The sequence below is a fragment of the Mobula birostris genome, chromosome 3 (genome assembly GCF_030028105.1).
Source record: "Mobula birostris isolate sMobBir1 chromosome 3, sMobBir1.hap1, whole genome shotgun sequence".
Taxonomy (NCBI): Eukaryota; Metazoa; Chordata; class Chondrichthyes; order Myliobatiformes; family Myliobatidae; genus Mobula; species Mobula birostris.
In genome coordinates this window covers 206,646,336-206,669,187 of record NC_092372.1, presented here as the reverse complement: position 1 = coordinate 206,669,187, position 22,852 = coordinate 206,646,336, and the positions used below count along the sequence as shown (strand labels likewise).

Genomic DNA, 22,852 nt, shown 5'->3' with positions numbered 1-22,852 from the left:
AAGTTGAAATTTTACAGATAGTTGCAGTATATTATCAATTTCTAAGTTTTAAGTCACTAAATAAATACTTAGAATAAAATACATTATAAATTGATACCTGCAGAGCTTCTGCCTGGTTCTTTTTTGAACTACGAGCCAGGTTTTCAAAAATTTTATGGAATACTTTCTGGATAATGTTGAGTATTTCTTTGCTGTTTTCACTGGTGTTGCAGATGTCCTGAGACAGGCAGTCCACTGCAATCTCTTTCAGAATGGATATCACTAATGGCAAACTGAAGACTCCTTTTTCTGAAATAATGAAGCAGAGGTAGGAAGGAGCAAACATTTTATATTCAAGATCCTGAGAAAGAACAGCTATTTGGAAATATAATTCAAATTATGGTTACTTGGAGAAACTAATATTGATGATGAAACACAAAAGCATACGCAAGGCTATTCACAAAACAAATAAAAACTAAGTCACTTGCATGAAATGTAATGAGCAGTCAGTTTCAAATTTCAAAGAATCAATTTTTGAAGTAATTTACTGTGTGATAAGTATTGCTATTTTTCCTCTTTTAATCATGTTGTTGATATTATAATAGAGGTCAAACACTAAAACTAAACATAATCAAATACTTTAGATATTTAAAACTAAGTAATTTCCCATCACTGTCTGTAAGGAGTTTGTACATTCTCCCCGTGACCACACGGTGCTTCCGTTTTCTCCCATATTTCAAAGATGTAGGTTAATTGGTCATTGTAAATTGTCCCCTGATTAGGCCAGGATTAAATCGGGGGATTACTGGGCTGCGTGGCTGAAAGGGCCAAATCCACAGTGTATGTCAATAAATATATAAATTCTCCTTTAGGCACCATTAGGCCATATTGTGCTTAGCTGCCAGATATCAATAGACTCAAAAGCAAGTCTGGATGCTGACCAAACTTCAAATGTCCACGATAAACTACAGGCTAGATGATGCACCATCTGACCTTCTGCCAAACGACTCCAAGTCCAGCAAGGTGAAGGAAAGGATCTGATACAATTTGTTTTCAGCCCCTCAGGTGTGCATCACAGAGGGTTGCATACAAACAGCAACATCATGCATTTGAGTGTTGTTTCTGAATCAGTGGAAAACTGTACTACTTCAGTTTATTTTTATGTTTTTAGTTTAGCATTGTTATATATTTTCATTAAAATGTTAAAGTTATTGAGATCTGTTTTCATAGTTTATAAATGTCAAACTATTAGACAATTAAAACCTATTCAAAAGCCTTTGACAGTGGCAAGCTCTCACTGTATCTCAATGGCCTGGTGTCTATTGGGAGGCCAAGAACAAACGGGCCTACACATCCATACCAGTTTTCTATATGTGGAAGGAAAGGAGAAAAGGGATAGAGTCTAGCTGGCAGGCTGAATCCAGCACAATTTAGTTGCTTAAATATCTCGGGATTTGAGTTCATTGGGCAGAAAACAAGAGGAGCAGCTGGTTCTCATCATCTGTTTTATCCAGCAATTTTTGTAACCTCCAATCCTCAGGACAAATTTCAAATCTATGGAATTTTGGAAGATGGTAACTGTAGCCTTTATTAGCCCCTTAACCATCTGTTTCAGAGCTAGAATTTGATCATCAGGTCTTTGGGACTAACTGGTCTTTACTTACCAACTTCACGGGTACTTTTTTTATGTGAAACAATTGCTTTTTTTTAATCCCATTACCTGACACTCATGGACTTGCCATTCTCAGGTGTTTCTGACAGATTATTTTTAAAGTCCTGTTCAGAGACACAAAGCAGTTGTTTAATTTCCCACTGTAAATTCTTGTTGATGATGAACATTTGGCCTTGTGAGTCCTCTCCTTTTCATATGGCTATAGAATTACGAACAGTACTTTATGTTTGTGGCCAATTTACTCTCATCTTGCCTTTATAAAACCATAAGATATAGGAGCAGCAGTAGGCCATTCGACCCATCAAGTCTGCTTCGCCATTCAATCATGGGCTGATCTAATTCTTCCAGTCATCCCCACTCCCTTTCCTTCTCCCCATACTCTTTGATGCCCCGGCTAATCAAGAACCTATCTATCTCTGCCTGAAATACACCAAATGACTTGGCCTCCACAGCCACTCGTGGCAACGAATTCCACAGACTTACCACCTTCTGACTAAAGTAATTTCTCCACATCTCTGTTCTAAATGGACGTTCTTCAATCCTGAAATCATGCCCCCTTGTCCTAGACTCCCCAACCATGGGAAATAACTTTGCCACATCTAATCTGTTCAGGCCTTTTAACATTTGGAATGCTTCTATGAGATCCCCCCTCATTCTCCTGAACTCCAGGGAATACAGTCCAAGAGCTGGCAGGTGGTCCTCATACGGTAACTCTTTCATTCCTGGAATCATTCTCGTGAATCTTGTCTGAACCCTCTCCAATGTCAGTATATCCTTTCTAAAATAAGGAGCCCAAAACTGCACACAATACTCCAAGTGTGGTCTCACAAGTGCCTTATAGAGCCTCAACATCATACCACTGCTCTTATATTCTATACCTCTAGAAATGAATGCCAACATTGCATTCGCCTTCTTCACAACTGACTCAACCTGGAGGTTAACCTGTAGGGTATCTTGCACAAGGACTCCCAAGTCCCTTTGTATTTCTACATTTTGAATTCTCTCCCCATCTAAATAATAGTCTGCCCGTTTATTCCTTGCACCAAAGTGCATGACCATACACTTTCTAACATTGTATTTCATTTGTCACTTCTTTGCCCATTCCCCTAAACTATCCAAGTCTCTCACTACCCACTCCTCCACCTATCTTTGTAGCATCAGCAAATTTAGCCACAAATCCATTAATACCGTAGTCCAAATCATTGACACACATTGTAAGAAGCAGCAGTCCCAACACCGACCCCTGTGGAACTCCACTGGTAACCGGCAGCCAGCCAGAATAGGATCCCTTTATTCCCACTGTTTTCTGCTGACCAACCAATGCTCCACCCATGCTAGTAACTTCCCTGTAATTCCATGGGCTCTTATCTTGCTAAGCAGCCTCATGTGCGGCACCTTGTCAAAGGCCTTCTGAAAATCCAAGTACACCATTTTTACTGCATCTCCTTTGTCTACCCTGCTTGTAATTTCCTCAAAGAATTGCAGTAGGTTTGTCAGGCAGGATTTTCCTTTCGGAAAACCATGCTGGCTTTGGCCTATCTTGTCACGTGCCTCCCGGTACTCCGTAATCTCATCCCTAACAATCGATTCCAACAACTTCCCAACCACTGATGTCAAGCTAACAGGTCTATAGTTTCCTTTCTGCTGCCTCCCACCCTTCTTAAATAGCGGAGTAACATTTGCAATTTTACAGTCATCCGGTACAATGCCAGAATCTGTCGATTCTTGAAAGATCATCGTTAATGTCTCCGCAATCTTCAGAACCTGAGGGTGCATTCCATCAGGTCCAGGAGATTTATCCACCCTCAGACCATTAAGTTTCCTGGGCAGCTTCTCAGTTGTAATTTTCACTGCAAGCTTCACTTCCCCGACACTCTTGAATGTCCGTTACACTGCAGACGGCTTCCATTGTGAAGACTGATGCAAAATACACATTCAGTGCCTTTGCCATCTCTGCATCTCTCATTACAATATCTCCAGCATCATTTTCTATTCGTCCAATATATACCCTCGACTCTGTTTTACCCTTTATATACTTAAAAGACATTTTTAGTGTCTTCTTTGATATTAGTCACCAGCTTCCTTTCATAATTCATCTTTTCCTTCCTAATGATCTTCTTAGTTTCCTTCTGTAAGTTTTTTAAAGCTTCCCAATCCTCTATCTTCCCACTAGCTCTGGCTTCCTTGTATGCCCTCTCTATTGCTTTTACTTTGGCTCTGACTTCACTTGTTAGCCATGGTAGTGTCCTTCTTCCCTTTGAAAATTTCTTCTTATTTGGAATATATCTGTCTTGCACTTCCCTCATTTTTCACAAGAATTCCAGCCATTGCTGCTCTGCTGTCCTTCCTGCAAATGTCCCTATCCAGCCAACTTCAGTCAGTTGCCCTCTCATGTCACTGTAATTTCCTTTATTCCATTGAAATACCGACACATTGGATGGTATTTTTTCCCTCTCAGATTTCAATGTGAACTCAGTCATATTGTGATCACTGTTGCCTAAGAGTTCCTTAAATCTTAAGCTCTCTTATCACCTCCGGATCATTGCAGAACCTCCAATCCAGCACAGCGGATCCCCTAGTGGGTTCAACAATAAGCTGTTCTAAAAATCCATCCCTTAGACATCCTACAAATTCTCTCTCGAGGTCCAGTACTGACCTGGTTTTCCCAATCCACTTTCATGTTAAAACCTCCAACGATTATCATGGTATTGCCTTTCTGACACGCCTTTTCTATCTCCTTCTGTAATTTGAAATCCACATCCCAGCTGCTGGTTGGAGGCCTGTATACAACTGCCCTAAGGGTCCTTTTACCCTTGTCATTTCTTAACTCAACCCATAGAGACTCTACACCGTCCAATCCTATGTCATCTCTTTCTAATAATTTAATATTCTTATACACAGTGCCACACCACCTTTCTTTCTTTTTCAATCTTTTTATTAAGTTTCAAAATTAATAAGCATAACAATACACCGTATATACCTGGACATTCAGCTCCCAAGTACAGCCATCCTTTAGCCGATTTTCAGAGATGGCTTTCTTTATTGATTTGTTGCTAATCCTTTGTGGAGTCCTATATGCTTCTAATATTCATGCTTGTTGCAATTTCTGTTATTCTAGAACTTCTTGCTACTTAAATTACTCATTGGTTTATTGAAAATTCTTCTTTGATTCTCCTAGATTACGTAATTGATTTTGGGAGAAGAACTCAGGGAATGGTCAGATTGCAATAGGAATATAAAGAGCAAAGATGACTGCTCCCTTCCTTGTTACTGATGTATATTCTTATTATTGATAATTACCTCAGAGCATCTCTAGGTGCTCAACAGTCCAGACATTACCCTTATTATGAGAATGATCAAACTGTGACACATGAACTGGAAGTGATAAAGAAACAAAGAAAGGAGTTATAAACATATTACCTGTGTTCATCACAGCAACAGCAAATCCCAGCAACTGAGCCTGGAATTTCCTATCAGAGGCACCCACCATAACAATATCCTTGCAGACCGAGAGGTACATCTAAATAAAGGAAAAATATGATTGGTATTCCTACAATTCTATTCAATTTGCAAATATCAGGAAAGAAATAAAAAGGAACTTTCATCTTTAGATATATGTATTTGCCAGCATTATTTAAATTATTTATCATAAAAATGTTTTTTTTAAAAAAGAGAAAACTAGGAATGAAAATCACCCATAGACTATGATTTAAACAAGACTGTAAAGTAAAAGAATTCAAAGCATATCTGGGGCTACTAATAAGTTACGTCTTCATAATGGATAAAGAATACTTACGGAGTTGAGGTTCAACAATTAATATACATGGGAAACTAAAATAATTCTGACCTTAGAGAAAACTGAAAGAGAAAAATAATTCTCCCTACAATTCCCTCTAGTGATTTATTGCCCTATGAATGTCCACATGTCCTCAGCATCACCTCACTGCCTTTTGTTATCCTTCTGCTGTAGCTTCATTCACCCTCATCTCCTAGATGCTAGTCTGTCTTCCACCAATCCTGCCTCCTTCCCCCTGCCTGAGGCAAAGAGTGTGCCTACAGTATTACCACATCCAACAATCCAAATAAGAACATACAAATTAGCAGAAGGGGACAACCCCTCAAACCTAATATCATATTCAATAGTCTTGACTACAGAATCAATGTTACATTCCAACCTATACCCAGTAACCTTTTACCCTGTTTTTCAGAAATCTAACTCTACATTAAGAATGTACAAAATTCATCTATGTTGAGGAACAGAATTCAATGACACACAACCCTTAAAGAAAAAAAAGTCTCATCTCTGACATAAAGTCAGTGGTGAGGAAGGCAAATGCAATTAGCATTCATTTCAAAAGGTCTAGAATACAAGAGCAGGGATGTGATGCTGAAGCTTTATAAGGCACTGGTGAGGCCTCACCTTGAGTATTGTGAACAGTTTTGGGCTCCTCATCAAAGAAAGGATGTGCTGGCATTGGAGAGGGGTCAGAGGAGGTTCACAAAGATGATTCCAAGAATTAAAGGGTTATCATACGAGGAACATTTGGTGGCTCTGGATCTGTACTCGCTGGAATTTAGAAGGATGCAGGGGCGGGGAGATCTCATTGAAACCTTTTGAATATTGAAAGGCTTAGACAGAGTAGATGTGGAAAGGAAGTTTCCCATGGTGGGGAAAATCTAGGACAAGAGGGCACAGCCTCAGGATAGAAAGGCATCCATTTAAAACAGAGATGTGGAGACACCTCTTTAGCCAAAGGGTGGAAAATATGCGGAATTTGTTACCACAGGCATCTGCGGAGGCCAGGTCATTGGGTGTATTTAAAACAGAGCTTGATAGGTCTTGATTCGACATGGCATCAAAGGTTACGGGGAGAAGGTCGGGGAGTGGGGCTGAGGAGGGAGAAAAAAGGATCAGCCATGATTGAATGGCAGAGAAGACTTGATGGGCCAAATTCTCCTCTGATGTCTTATGATCCCATAAATGGACAGCTCTGCATTTAAATTTTGAACAGTGATTTCAGCTCATAGTCACCTACAAGAAGGAAGATTCTATGCCTATCCATCTGGTCTAAGTACCTCAGGACACTATATTCAATTAAGTCACCTTTCAATTCCTCAAGTGACATCCTGGGCATCTCTTATTAACTTCCAGAAGTCTATTTTGTACGTTGACTCTTTGACATCAGCTTGGAAGAGTGGTGGAGGCTTTAGCTTAAAATCTTATTTTAAAAATCTATGGAGTTTATAGATTATAATGCCCAAGGGAAAAAACCAGTGATAAACTTTTTTGTTGTAATGAGTCTTCATATCTTAAACATAAATGACCAAATCTTTAACTTATTGATTAATAATTTCTGAGATACACATCAACTTTGATGCACAGCATTCACTGATCAGGAGAATTGAAAATAATGGATTCACATTGACAGCTAACTGGCAATTCAGTTGAGAAACATCAGCTAGATGCACTGAATATCAGCATCTGTGTATCTGACCTACCCTTCAGCATTATACCAGATTGAAATCAATGTAAAATAAATAAAACTAATTTCTGCTAATTCACAATGGCAAACTTACATCAACCACTTGTTTTGCAACCTGACTTTGGTGCTCTGACACCTCCATCTCCTTTCCTGGAATATGCATGAACTGCAATACTTTCTCATCAATCCAGCTTGCATTATCTTCAAGAATCAAAAGATAATTTCTATCTTCTGCAGAGATCTGGAAATAATAATTAGAAAACAAGTGAGGTCTAGAGCTAAAAAGATCTGCAACAGAAGTTAACATTTTAAAATACTGTTAAAATACAAATATACAACTAAACAACTTTTGAAAACTATAATTCTTTTAACTTAAAATTCACAACCTCTAAGATATTGAAAAAACAAATGGATATAAATTTCACAAGCACACGATTTTAACTGTGGATAAAATTGCATTACCATTAAAAAACCTCAATTGCCTGTTAAAGAATACAATGCACTATAGCTATAACATTCCCATTTACATTGGGCAATCAGGTCAACATTTTGATATGTACTTTATTTGTTCTACTATTCAAAATTATGGACCGTATCCTATTCAACCCGGCTAATGCCTCAAATTTGTTATTTCACCCTAATCACCATCAATATCCATCTCTTGCTATCCTTATTGTGGTCACACACTTAACTTTTGCTATTGCATTGGCACAAATTATAATAAGATTTCAAGCCAGCAACCAGACTCAGCTGCAACGATGTACAAAAATCCTCATGACAACTCTAGCTGGAAGAAGAACCTTTCCACCATTTCAAAACAATGGAAATATTTTTTAACGATACTCAAGAAGAAATCATGTTAACATTGATTTACTTAAAGACAACAGACCAGCCATGTATCTCCTGGACTGCTACTGGTAACTCTATTCAAATGAATGAGACCGCACCAGAAGCATCACCTAGGGTAACATGGACCTATGGGGCCAGTTGTGAAGTAAATTTGCCCCTTCAATGCAGTGAAACCAGCCTTATACTCATAGCTGAGTCCAGTGATAGTCGAGGTCAGATGCACAGAAACAGGCTGGCACTTAGGCTAGAGAGAGTTGACAATTTGCTATCAAATCCATGAGATAGTTAACAGAGTGATCTCGCTCATTATGATTTGGTTTCTGTTAACTATGAACCCGATAAACTTGGAGTGTATTAGAGTACACACAAAATGTGGGGGGAACTCAGCAGGTCAGGCAGAATGCATTCCATTACTTTGTGTGTGTAATTTTGGATTTCCAGCATCTGCAGAATTCCTTCTATTTATAAGAAAGTACTTGTCCTTAACAAATTCCATATAATTTGAAGAATTAAATAAAGGACCTTTGGCAACTAATTCAATAACATCTCTGAGGACCTATCCTGGGCCCAACGTATTGATGCAGTTATAAAGGAGGCAGGACAATGGCTCTATTTCATTAGGAGCTTGAGGAGATTTGTTATGTCACCAAAGACACTCACAAATGTCTACAGATGTACTGTGGATAGCATTCTAACATAAGGGGGAGGGGGTCACAGTGCAGGATCAAAATAAGCTGCAGAGTGTTGTGAACTCGGTCAGCTCCATCATGGGTGCTAGTCTCCCCAGCATCCAGGACATCTTCAAAGAAGCGGTGCCTCAAAAAGGCAGCATCCATCATTAAGGACCCCCCATCGCCGAGGATATGCCCTCTTCCAATTGCTACCATCAGGGAGGAGGTACAGGAGCCTGACGGCACACACTCAATGATTCAGAAGCAGCTTCTTTCCCTTTGCCATCAGATTTCTGAATGGACTTTGAACCCATGAACACTAACTCACTGCTTTTTTTTGCACTACTTATTTATTTTAACTTTATTACTGCAATTCACAGTATTTATTATTATGCCTTGTAACGTACTGCAAATTTCACAACATATGACGGTGATATTAAACTTGATTCCTAAGACTGAAGAACAGAATTAGAGCGGAGAAAGAATATCATAAATCTTCTGTGGGACAGAGACTTACTGTAATAAATAACAACAAATTATCCATGGCACTGATCAACACAAGTAGCCTAACATTAGTTGGAACCTTGCTATTTACATAAAGTTTGCAGTTGGTAGTACCAAAGGATCTTAAATACCCATTTAATATCGGCAGTGTTTCACCCTCTGACGGATGTTCCCTTTGTTCACCCATTGTCCTCCCCATATCCTGCTCAATCAAAATTAACTGGCTTTTTCCCTTTTTCAGATCTCATTAAAGGTCTTCAGTTTGAAAGTTTTCTTTCTTTTTTCACAGATGTTGCTTCATCTGCTGAGATTTTTGCAGTTTTTTTGGTCATGAAATTTTACTTGATAAAGAAATGAAATGTAGTGCCTGGGTTTGCAACAATCAAGACTAAATAGCGTAAAGCAAAATATGTCTGCCAATCAAAAAAGGAAATGCGTGGCCTTGGACACCAGAAATACTGGTATCACACAGTAGGTTCAAAATCATTTATAATGCTGTGCTTTTACAATAAGCATTTTACAGATTATCCATCCTATCCGATTTTTCTGAATGATATTCCCTGGCCTTTATTGTTAATTGAATTTTTGTTGAACCTAGAATAAAATGCTAAATTATCTTCCATATTTTAATTCCACTTCATCCCTGCTGCTTAACCCCCAAATGATATGCACTGTATTGTTCTGTTTTAATATACACTTCTGCATTGCAACCAATAAAATAAAAGCTGAAGAGTTTGAGTCATATGATGATGCTTGCAAAAATCTGATTAAATACTGGTATTTTCAGCTTCTAGAACATATTTCAAGCATTTCACCTGGAAACTGATATGTTATCCCACTAAATTATATTAAGACTGCATTACCTACTGCTGAAACCACATTCAGAATATCTTCAAGGGGAAAATTTGCTTCAGGATTTAGTAAAAGAAACTTACTTCTAAATCAATTTTCATTAATACACGTCACTTACCTTGTTATGTAAATGGATAGTTAATCGACAATGTAAACTAAAAGCCTTGAGCGCTGTATCCAAATTTATATCATGAAGCATCATTTCTGATGTACTCAGAAAGGAAACCAGGAGTTCCTAGAAAACAAGTTAACTCAAGGATTATACCAACAATTAAGCAACTTAATAACTGCCACTAATAGATTTCAATAATAAATGGAAATTAACGTTATGAAAACCCAGTTAACAAGTTAGGAACAGCTTCTTTCCCTCTGCAATCAGGTTTCTGATTAGCCCATAAACACTAAATTGTTATTCTTTTTTCTTGCACTATTTATTTGTTATGATATAGATTTTTATATTTTCTCACTGTGCTGCTGCCACAAAATAAATTTTACATCTTATGTCAGTGACAATAAATCTGCTTCTGACTCTACTTCACCTCTGGGAAACAAATTGGATTGTCAGAAAATGCTACTTTACCTCAGATCAGTGTCTATAAACAGCATTAACAGTAAAAAAAACTTGAAAATCCATTTTGCTCTGGTATGGAGGGAAGTATATAGCAAGGACTCCAGCTACAAATGTCCAGATATATTTTAATTAAAGTCACAATAGCATCTTCAGTGACTATAATTGTGCATTTCCCTCTCTATTTACAGCCTCCACATCTTATAAACACAATTGAGTATTTTTTGAAGAGGTGACTAGGTATGATGAATGGATATTCTCTACATGGGCTTTAAATAAGGCATTTGACAAGGTCCTCATGATAGGCAAATCCACATGATTAAGATGCTAGGGATCCACAGTGATAATGGCTTAGATTCAAGATTCGCTTGCCCATAGCAAGGTTTTTTTAGGCAATGTCTATGACCAATGGTGTTCCACAGAGAGCAGCGCTGGAGCCTCTATAAATTATTTGGAAGAAAATGTAGATGGGTAGTAAGTTTGCTGACAACAAAAAACAATGGTGGAGTTGTGAACTGGTGGAGGGCTATCAAAGGATATGGCAGATATGGGCAGAGAAATGGGAGATAGGAGTTTAATCTGAGCAAATGTGAGGTGTTGCATCTTGCAAGGTCAAATGCAAGGAAAATACATACAGTTAATGGCAGGACCTTTAAAAGCATTGATATATAGACTGGTCTTAGGATCTGAGTTCATAGATCATGAAAGAGGCCAAGCAAGTAGATAGGGTGGGAAAGAAGGCATATAGTATGCTTGCATTTATTGCTCAGGGTATTGAGTTTCAGAATAAGGAAACCAGACAAAATCGATAACTGCCTCAGAAAAGCAGCCAGCATAATCCAAGACCTCACCCATCCCAGACGTGCCCTCTTATCTCCTCTTCCAAGGGTAGAAGATACAAAAACCTGAAAGCACGTAACACCAGGGTCCCGGATAGCTTCTTCTCAGCTGTTTAAGACCTGTTGAGTGGTTCTCTAGTACTCGATCTCACAATCTATGTATTAATGATCTTTCACCTTATTATTTACCTGCACTGCACCTTTTCTGTAGCTGTTGCATTTTATCCTAATAATGTTTTAACTTGTTCTTCTTCAATGCATTGTATAAATGATTTGATCTGTATGAACAGTACCCAAGACAAATTTTCCATTGCATCTCGGTAAATGTGACAATAATGAACCAATTCCAATTCTAATTCCAAGTCTTGCTGTAGCTATATGAAACTTTGGTTTGGCCACACTTGGAGTATTGTGTGCAATTTGCATTCCTTCATTACAGGAAGGATGCTCTGGCTTTGGAAAAATTACAGAAGATGTTTAACTAGATGTTGCCTGGATTAGGGGATTATCAGCTATAAAGAGACTTGGGCTATTTTCTCAAAAGTGCTGATGGCCAAGTGGAAATCTGAGAAAAGTTTATAAAATCATGAAAGTTATTCTTAGGGTAGATAGAGTCTTTTTCTCAGGGTAGAAATGTATTCTCATAAATAAATTCCATCATGTCCTCTCTCCTCTGCTCATACAGCCTTCTCCACCCAATTACCCTTTCTGCTAACTTTCCATTTTTGTCTGATTTCACCTGTGTCATGCTATGGGAAGTCAAGTGCACAATAATTTCTATGACAAGATAAAATAATTATTGTTGCTGCAGCGTTCAAACATTGCATGCCAAGAATTAGTACTCAACCTTTCTTTAAATTACCTTCATAGCTGCCAAGGCCTTCAGAAGCTGTGTCAGTTTTCTTTGTGGCAAATCCAACAAGCATTCTCGACTCATTATATTAGTCAGTATATATTCTAAAAATTTTATTGCCAACTCCAGTTTGGGTTGTACCATTTCTTGGATTCGAACTTTACGTGGTTGGATCTTCTTGTTCTGGAAGATAAATCAAGATATACTTTTGTCACTTTCTAACAATGATTTGACAAGTCAAAGACAACCACAATTTTATAACTCTTGCACATTGCCAAGTTCCTGAAACTCACTTAACGTTTCCTAAAAATTAAACAATCATAATTATTTATATCACTAATTACTATTACTTCCCTATCACTAAAGAAAAATATATTCTTGTGGCACCAGTCAGTAGAAAGGTCAATTTAAAAGTTCCTACTAACTACCAATTTTAAATAGTTTTCATTCTTTGGAATATCAGTCTCCAGGTTAAAATGTGAAGTGTAACCAATGAGGAAGGAAGGGCAATGGGATAAAAATAACAAATGAGTGCCCAACTCTTTTTATACCAGTGTGGAGCAACAGAAACCTCTCAACTCATTAGGGTATGACTCTAAAACAAGTTCAATTTTTGTTATATACTTCAGTAGAATTTAAATTATACCAGGAAACAACTGATCAAGAGGGTCAAAGGGAGGCTATACATAAACATTTTAACGCCAAATAGTCAACTCCAAAACACGTGGTAGACTAACACTAGAAGTTCAATGTTATTGGAAACTAGAAATCTTGTTTGTCAAGATTGTCTTCACATTTAGGTATTTATATACAGTTGGCCCCCGTTTTCTAAACGTTCGCTTTACGATACCTCGCTGTTACAAAAGACCTACATTAGTTACCTGTTTTCGCTAACAGAAGGTGTTTTCACTGTTACGAAAAAAGGCAGCGCACGCCCAAACAGCCAAGCTGCCCCCCTGGAACTGCATTCCAGCCACCATTACTTAAACACATGCTTTACCTTGATTTATTTTGTGCATCCGTTAGCAAGCTGAGTTCTAAAGTATCGGAAAAGCCTAAGAGAGCTCGCAAGGGTGTTACACTTAGCGTAAAGCTAGACATAATTAAGCATTTCGATCGTGGTGAACTTAGTAAGGACATTGTCTACGCGTTGAACTTGTCTGAGTCCACCATTCGCACTATTTATACGCAGAGAGAAAGAATTTTCGAAGCTGCCAATGTTACTGTTGGTTCTGCTCGTAGCAAAGTGGTCTCTCTTAGTCGGCATCCAATAATGGATAAAATGGAAAGTCTGTTGCTTGAGTGGATTGATGGGTGTACAAAGCGTGGTGTTCCTTTAAGTTTTCTTATACTTAAGGAGAAATCAGTCAGTCTTTTTAATAAGCTGAAACAGAAAGCACTGGACGATGGTGATGAAAGTGTTGCAAAAGTGGAATTTAAAAGTAGTCATGGGTGGTTTGATCGGTTTCTGAGGCGAGGGCAGCTTCATAGTTTAACGTTTACCGGAGAGAGTGCTTCGGCTGATACTCAAGCTGCCGAAAAGTTCCCAGCAGAACTGAAGAAAATAATTACAGAAGATGGTTATTCATATAAGCAAGTGTTTAACTGTGACGCAACTGCAATTTATTGGAAAAAATTGCCAAGCAAGACATTTATTTCGATAGAAGAAAAGCGCCACAGGTGATGCTGTCCTTAAGCCTCTACTAGTGTACCATTCAGAAAATCCCAGGGCACTTAAAGGCATTGATAAGAAAACACTTCCCGTTGTGTTCTGTTCCAAGTGCTTGGAATACCCAAGTGCTTTCTTCTGAGTACGAGTGGATACGTTAGTCCTTTTGTTGAAAAATACTGTAGAGAAAATAACCTCGATAATAGGTGTCCTGTGATTGTGGATAATTGTGCTGCTCATCCACCTGGCATTACCGAGTATGGCAGTAACATTCGTGTTGCGTTCTTACCGCTGAATACGACATTGTTGCTGCAGCCGTGCGACCAAGGCCTAATAGCCACAATTAAGGCTTACTATACACAAAATGTGATGCGTTTTATTGTAAGTACCATTGACAGAGAGGGCAACTCGGAAGCGTTTTTGAGAGAGATCTGGAAAGAATACAATATAAAATTGGCAATCGCCAACATTGGAGATGGTCTTGATAGGCTAACAGTCTCGATGAGAAATGGCGTTTGGAGGAAACTGTGTCTTCCCAATTCCGGTAAGTGAAACTACACTGTGCATACATTATTTCTACTTTATATAGGCTGTGTATTTTTATGTGTTATTTGGTATGATTTGGCAGCTTCATAGCTTAAAGGTTACTAGAGAGAGTGTTTCTGCCCAGAGCGCTTCCACCGAGAGTGCTGCCGTGAGATTTTTGCTGCGCTAGACAGTGCTGCAATTTGCAGAAAAGTATTTCTACTTTATATAGGCTGTGTATTTATCATATCATTCCTGCTTTTACTATATGTCACTGTTATTTTAGGTTTTATGTGTTATTTGGCACGATTTTGTAGGTTACTTTTTGGGTCTGGGAACGCTCAAAAGTTTTCCCCATATTAATAAATGGTAATTGTTTATTCACTTTACGACTTTCCAGCTTATGAACCGTTTCATAGGAATGCTCTACCCTCCGATAGCGGGGGAAACCTGTATTCTCTTTTATCTGCAGTACAGGTTTCCCCCGCTATCCGAAAGTACTGCGCTCCTATGAAACCTTTCGTAAGCCGAAATGGAGTAAAGCAAAGAAGCAATTACCATTAGCTTATATGGGAAAAATTTTTCAGTGTTCCCAGACCCAAAAAATAACTTACCAAATCATACCAAAAATTGGCACGCACACGCATGCGCACACACCTGCCCGCGCAAGGCTTCATGGTCATGGTAGTCTTTCTCAGGGTAAACACAAGTTTAAAGCAGGCACCTTTTACCGTAAAAGCGAAAATCCTCTTCGGATTTCTTTTGGTTAGCAAAAACAGGTACAAATGTAGGTCTTTCGTAAAAGCAAAGTGGCGTAAAGCGAACTTTCGTAAAGCGGGGGACACCTGTATTCTGAATCTCTCAGAAATACTCTACATTTTCCATTGTTCTTCTAAAGATCTAATTAAATCAAACCTAGAGCACAAGACTACAATTTTCATTCCATTATTATCCCTTTATAAGAAAAATTGGTGATAAAAATTCTTCTGGTATATGAAGCATACGAAACACTTAAAATTTTTAAACAATTATCTGACCTTTTGAGGAAGCCCCTCTGTCAGCCAATCAGTAATCAGGTCAACCACATGTCCGACTTTTCCCCACTGACATAGGCAGTCTAGCAATGAAGAATACTTATTCTCATCAGCGTCTTTATCCAAATTTCTTAACTTTGAGAGTACACCACAACTGAAAGAGATGATTAACAGGGTCCAAATAATCAAAATCATGAAAATGAATTTTTGTACATCAATTTGACATCTTCCTGGTTGTTATCTACAAATTGAGAGAACAAATTAGTTGCCTTTATTTGCCACAATGAGAACAATTTGCTAATTCAGTAGTTTAATCACTCACTACCAATAAACAAAGAGACTAATATCTACCATAACATGTTTCTTTCAGAAAAAATTTGCACACAAGCGAACACATATGTAGATGATCCCATACATACATACATCTAATAACTCTATCAATGAAGACTAGCAAAGTACTAGCAACATTCCAAGAAATGCTATCTTCTAAGTGTTCCTGACCAGTCACACACTAAGCTGACTTGGAAACAGTCTTGATCAAAACGCCAAAATTCCTTACATGAGTATTGTGAGAGTACTATCAGCACAAGTATTGCACCAACTCATAAAGGTGCTTTACCACCATCAACAACGATTAGAGATAAACATTAAACATGGGCTTTGCAAGCAATGTCAACATTTACTGAGTGAAATAAAAGGTACTCAATTCCTAAATTTAAAATGTCTTTACATTTGTTATCCAAAGAACCATGATTGACTGAATTAAATAATTGTTAGACAAATAAAGAATAAGAAATAAAAGTGGACCATTCAAACCAAAACTGGTCTGCTATTCAATTCAATCATAGCTGAGTTGCATCCAAATTCAAATTTTCCATATCTTTAATGTCCTGTGATATACAGTACTTATCTAACACATACGCTTAACCTTAAAACCTCCAACTGGCCCACAATTCTTATCATTTTAGGAGAGAAAATGCCTATTTCTTCAAACCTCCCTGGGGGGAGAAAATAATTTCCACAACTTCCTTCCTAAATATCCATGTTTTTGTTGTTAGATAATATCCCCTTATTCTTGCTCCTCAAAGGAAATGCTTTCCTATTCATCTTTTTGAGTACTTTTAACGCAACAGTCACCAATTTTTTCATGCCATGGACACCATTAAACAGTGGGTGCGTGGACCCCAGGTTAGGAACCCCCTGCTTTAATGTATCAAATACTTAAACAGAGTAGTTAATAATAAATACCTAAAAATGGCTGAAAATATGTTCAGCTACTTAAAACAATTAAAATTAACATTACAAAGTGATGTTCTCTGGCAAGTGCAAAAAAAGATCAATCAATTTATGTCTATCGCTAATATGGATAGAAAAAAATCACTTAAAGTTTAAAGAGCAATACATAAACTTAATTCCATTTGCTTCCAAAACTTTCAATATTTTAAGCTTTACAGCATTTTTTAAAAATTTAATTTTGAAACAGCATGCAATTTCCTGGTCAATGATGCAATGAGTTAATTTTATACAAAACATTGTGGTCTAGAAAGCCTGCTATGTAGGATAAAGTAATAAAATTTTATTAAAACACAATTATTTTATTGTGCAGACTGTGTACTTTGAATTTTCATCCAGATCATCTGTATTTATATTATATATCTGCATAACAAGTTATGAAAGCATCTTTGCTTGACTCTTCTTCCTGATTGACTGCTCTCAGCTTACAGCCAACATGCTCAGTTGATGTCACCCATCTATTCTGATTTTCTCAAAATGAGGAAAGAATTTTGAAGCCACTGTACCTGAAGGTGAGAACTGCTGTTGCAGGCATGAATGAAGCCAGAATTATTAAGGGGACAGTACAACGGTCATCCTGTAAAAATGCAAACAATTTGGTCTGAACACAAAATACGAGTACAGACATTTTACACCTTGCCCAAACACACAAATTATCTGATAGAGAGTTTAGTGACATGGTGTCATTGCAACAATCTTCTCAATGTCAAAGGAGTTGTTCATCAAGTTCAGGAAGTGGGGTGCTGCACATGCTCCCCTCGATATTAACAGTGCTGACATGGAGAGGGTTCTCAATCTCAGCACTGCTGATATAGAAGGGAGCATGTGCAGTACCCCACTTCCCAAAGTGTGAGAGCTTCAACTTCTTAAGAATGAACATCAGCGATAGCCTGTCCTGGTCCAAACACATTGATGTAATGGCCAAGAAAGCTCACCAATGCCTCTACTTCCTCAGGAAGCTAAAGAAATGTGTCCATTTTGACCCTTACCAACTCTTATTGATATACCATAGAAGACATCCAATCCAGACGCATAATGGCTCGGTATGGCAACTGCATTGCATGTGATGTGTATAAAAAATGGACGGCTATGTGGAAGGGAAGAGTTAGATTGATCTTAAGAGTAGGCTAAAAGATCAGCCAAAGCGATTTGTGCTATAATGTTCTATGTGATCATATGAAACAGCATTAATTGCTTTAATGGACAGTTCAGCACAACATAGAAACCAGGTTCTTCTCTAAGGACTCTGTCAATAATTCTCACTGTCTCAGTAATCAATGACTTCACCCACACAGGCCATTCTCTCTTTTCCTCTCACCCATCGAGCAGAAGATACAAAAACCAGAGAACATATACCATCAGGCTCAAGGACAGCTTCTACTCTGCTGCAATGGTTTTCTAGTAAAATATAATAGACACTTGACCTCACAATCTGCCTTGTTAAGATCTGGCACTTTATTGTTTATCTGCACTGTAGATCTTACACTTTATTCTGCATTATTATTGTTTTTACCTTGTTCTACCCCGATGCACTATGCAATGATTTGATCTGTATGAACAATATGCAAGAAAAACGTTTCACTATATCTCGGTACATGTAATAATAAAGCAATACTAGTAAACAAAACCAAAACATAACTATTTTCAGTTCATTTGAAATATGGCTAACAATTAACAAGAAGACATTTTACCGTTAAATTTTTAAAATATTCAGGCAGCACAGTTGCAAACTTTGCAACTGTGTAGTTTTTAGCTTCTTCATTTTCATTCAGTGCCTTTTGGATGCTCTTCCATAAAATAACAATAATTTCCAGTAAGCTAGCCATTGTGGCACCATCATTCACTGACAGCACACTATCCAGCACCTGTTGGAAAAGATCATTGGTTTTCAACTTTTCAGTTAAAAGCATTTAAGTTTCTCTTTTCAACTCTTTCCCCCTTCAAATTTCTTCCATATCCCGGCATCAAATCTACTTTCCAAAACAAAAAAAAACAGATTGAGCTCCAAAACCTAAGAAAAGGCAAACTAAAATATTTGAAATGCTAGAAGAATGGCTATGACGGTTCGATTGAAAAAAAGTGACAATAGCAATGCACTGTTGCTCATGTCTACAGATCTCCAATAGAAGTATAAGTTGTTCAAATATCACACATATATTAAAGGTAACACCATTTCTTTTCAGCTGACATTGAAGTACATACTATGTTTAATTTAGATTTCAATGTTAAACACCAAACTCAAACTCTGATAAATATGCTTATTCAGAGGCAGGATCGTTAGGGGAAAAAGCTACTATTTAATCATGGTGATTTAAAATTTTTATGCCCTTTAGTACGGTACAACAATTATGAGGCATCTCCAGTGTAATATTTTAAATGCTAAAACAGAGATAGCAGTACTGTTTGAATAGGGTTTAATCAGATGAACAAGGAAAAAGTCTAAGGGTTTAGTCAAAGATCTAAGTAGAAGAACAGCACCCTCACCAGGGTTAGCGACAGAGACAATGCAGTTAAACAGCATGCATCTCAAACATTGTATTGATTCTCAGTCAGTAAATGGTGTGATTATTGGTCACAAGTAATTTTAAAATATGATAAAAGTATAAACTTAACAGTACAGATCCACGCTTTTTCATTCATTAACACAAATGCAAAAAAATATTTATTTTAACTGATTCAAAGCAGTCATTTGTTAATATCCAGTCACTGAACCTATGTGTGATTACTGTTTCTATCTTGAAGCTTTCTGCTGAAAATCACAAGTTCTCAAGCTAGGAGCAGAATAGTCATACAGCACTACAGCACAGAAGTACTCTCTTCAGCCCATTTAGTCCATGCCAAATTATTATTCTACCTAGTCTCATCGACCTGCACCCAGATCATAGTTGTCAATACCCCTTCCATCTTTGTACGTGTCAAATTTCTCTTAAATGCCGAAATAGAACCCACATCCACCACGTTCCCTGGCAGCTCTTTGCACACTCTCATCACCCTTTAAAAGAAGAAGTTCCCCTAAACATTTCATCTTTCACCCTTATCCCATATGAGTTCCAGTCTCAGCCAACTGCACTGGAAAAGCCTGTGTGCATTTATCTCACAGTATTGATATCCCTCATAATTTTAGCAAATCTTCCCGGATTCTCCAACACTCCAGGAAATTAAGTCCTAACCTGTTCAACCTTGCCCTATAACTCAGGACCTCAAGTCCCAGCAATATCCTTGTAAATTTTCTCTGCACTCGTTCCGTCTTATTGGTAACTTTCCTCTACATAGGTGACCAGAAATGCACACAATACTCCAACTTGGGCCTCACCAATGTCTTATATAAATTCAATATTACATCTCGTACTCAGTACTTTGATTTACAAAAGTCAATGTGCTAAATGCTCTCGTTATGACCCTATCTACACATGATGCCGCTGTACAATGACCTTTTACCTTTCCCAAAGGTCTGGCATTACTGGGGAACACTTTTGTGATTTCTCTTTTCTACTTACCCATCCTACTTTAATTTCACCAGGCAATATAAAAGCACAAATGAAAATAATTCACCTTCATATAAAACAAGCTCGAATATTTGTTGAAGGAAGTATACAGTGCACTTACACTGATATTTTCCTTCTGATGTTCGTCATCATCAATATCACTTTCATTATGGGCTGCCCTCTGAATACAGGCATTCAAACATCGGCGAATCACCAGCATCAACTTGGCTGTTAAAAAGAAAAATACAGTGATGAGGCAGCATTCACTGTCAAGCACTGAAAATTTCTGCAGAACACCCATTTCTTGTGAATAAATATTATTCCCCATATCACATTTTAATCTCAAAATTTATGAAAAAAACTTGTAGCCTTCATGAAGATATATTGTTAGGTAAATATTTTATAATAGAGTAAAATACATAAACAGCTTCTTATCATATTTATTCACAGTCAAATAATCTAGTTTGACATTTCAGTATACTGGAGATAAGATACCAAACTTCCAACTGTCCTCAGGTGAACATAACAGTTTCTGTGACACGACTTCAAACAGGCCAGGAGCTTTCGTCCCTTTGTTCTAGCCAATAACCATCCTTAACCATCAGGTACGAACATTTGAAACACAGAAAACCTACAGCACAATACAGGCCCTTCGGCCACAATGCTGTGCCGAACATGAACTTACTTTAGAAATTACCCATAGCCCTCTATTTTTCTAAGTTCCATGTACCCATCCAAAAGTCTCTTAAAAGACCGTATTGTATCTGCCTCCACCACCATCGCCGGCAGCCCATTCCATGCACTCACCACTCTCTGCGTAAAAAACTTAACCCTGACATCTCCTCTGTACCCGCTTCCAGGCAACTTAAAACTGTGCCCTCTTGTGTTAGCCATTTCAGCCCCGGGAAAAAGCCTCTCACTATCCATGCGATCAATGCCTCTCATCATCTGAAACACCTCTATCAGGTCACCTCTCATCCTCCATCACTCCAAGGAGAAAAGGGCAAGTTCACTCAACTGATTCTCGTAAGGCATGCTCCCCAATCCAGGGAACATCCTTGTAAGTCTCCTCTGCACCCTTCCTAGTTTCCACATCCTTCCTATAGTGAGGTGACCAGAAATGAACACAGTGACGTCTGACCAGGGTCCTATATAGCTGTAATATTACCTCCCAGCACTTGAACTCAATCCCACAGTTGATGAGGGCCAATACACCATTCGTCTTCTTAACGACACTGTCAACTTGTGCAGCTGCTTTGAGTGTCCTATGGACTCGGACCCCAAGATCCCTCTGATCCACCACACTGCCAAGAGTCTTACCATTAATACTATATCTTGCGATCATATTTGACCTACCAAGATGAACCACCTCATACTTATCTGGGTTGAACTCCATCTGCCACTTCTCAGCCCGGTTTTTCCTATCGATGTCCCGCTGTAACCTCTGACAGCCCTCCATACTATCCACAACACCTCCAACCTTTGTGTCACCAGCAAGTTTAAGAACACCTCCCTCCACTTCTTCATCCAGGTCTGAGGCACACCACTGGTCACTGACCTCCATGCAGAATATGACCTGTCTACAACCACTCTTTGCCTTCTGTGGGCATGCCAATTCTGGACCCACAAAGCAATGTCCCCTTGGATCCCATGCCTCCTTGCTTTCTCAAGAAGCCTTGCATGGGGTACCTTGTCAAATGCCTTGCTGAAATCCATATACACTATATCTACTGCTCTACCATCAATGTGTTTAGCCACATCCTCAAAAAATTCAATCAGGCTCGTAAGGCACGACCTGCCTTTGACAAATCCATGCTGACTATTCCTAATCATATTACGCCTCTCCAAATGTTCAAAAATCCTGCCTCTCAGGATCTTCTCCAACAACTTACCAACTACTGAAGTAAGACTCACTGGTCTATAACTTCCTAGGCCATCTCTACTCCCTTTCTTAAATAAGGGAATAACATCTGCAACCCTCCAATCCTCTGGAACCTCTCCCGTCCCCATTGATGATGCAAAGATCGTTGCCAGAAGATCAGCAATCTCCTCCCTTGCTCCCCACAGTAGCCTGGGGTATATCTCGTCTGGTCCTGGTCATTTATCCGACTTGATGCTTTAAAAAACCTCCAGCACATCCTCCTTCTTAATGTCTATATGCTTAAGCTTTTCAGTCCACTGTAAGTCATCCCTACAGTCATCGCCAAGGTCCTTTTCTGTAATGAATACTTTGCTTCAGTATTCACTAAGTACCTCTGCTACTTCCTCCAGTTCCATACACACTTTTCCACTGTCACACTTGACTGGTCTTATTCTCCCACGTCTTATCCCCTTGCTTTTCACACACTTGTAGAATGCCTAGGGGTTTTCCTTAATCCTGCTCGCAAAGGCCTTCTCATGGACCCTTCTGTCTCTCCTAATTTCATTAAGCTCCTTCCTGCTAGCCTTATAATCTTCTAGACCTCTATCATTACCTAGTTTCTTGAAGCTTTCGTAAGCTTTTCTTTTCTTCTTGACTAGATTTTCAACAGACTTTGTACACCATGGTTCATGTACCCTACCATCGTTTTCCTGTC

The 22,852-nt window shown here is 38.4% G+C and overlaps 1 protein-coding gene across 1 annotated transcript in view; it reads right to left on the bottom strand.

Moving 5' to 3' along the window:
* The window catches only part of ncapg2 (non-SMC condensin II complex, subunit G2), a 111,123-nt gene that overhangs the window by 17,971 nt on the left and 70,300 nt on the right, over window positions 1-22,852 (bottom strand). The window contains exons 15-23 of the mRNA XM_072252062.1: window positions 20,398-20,504; window positions 18,483-18,656; window positions 17,298-17,368; window positions 15,502-15,652; window positions 12,280-12,453; window positions 10,129-10,245; window positions 7,229-7,375; window positions 5,072-5,171; window positions 98-288 (exon numbers count right to left, since the gene is read on the bottom strand). Of these exons, the coding sequence (XP_072108163.1) occupies window positions 98-288; window positions 5,072-5,171; window positions 7,229-7,375; window positions 10,129-10,245; window positions 12,280-12,453; window positions 15,502-15,652; window positions 17,298-17,368; window positions 18,483-18,656; window positions 20,398-20,504 (1,232 nt within the window). The remainder of the gene's footprint in view (window positions 1-97; window positions 289-5,071; window positions 5,172-7,228; window positions 7,376-10,128; window positions 10,246-12,279; window positions 12,454-15,501; window positions 15,653-17,297; window positions 17,369-18,482; window positions 18,657-20,397; window positions 20,505-22,852) is intronic.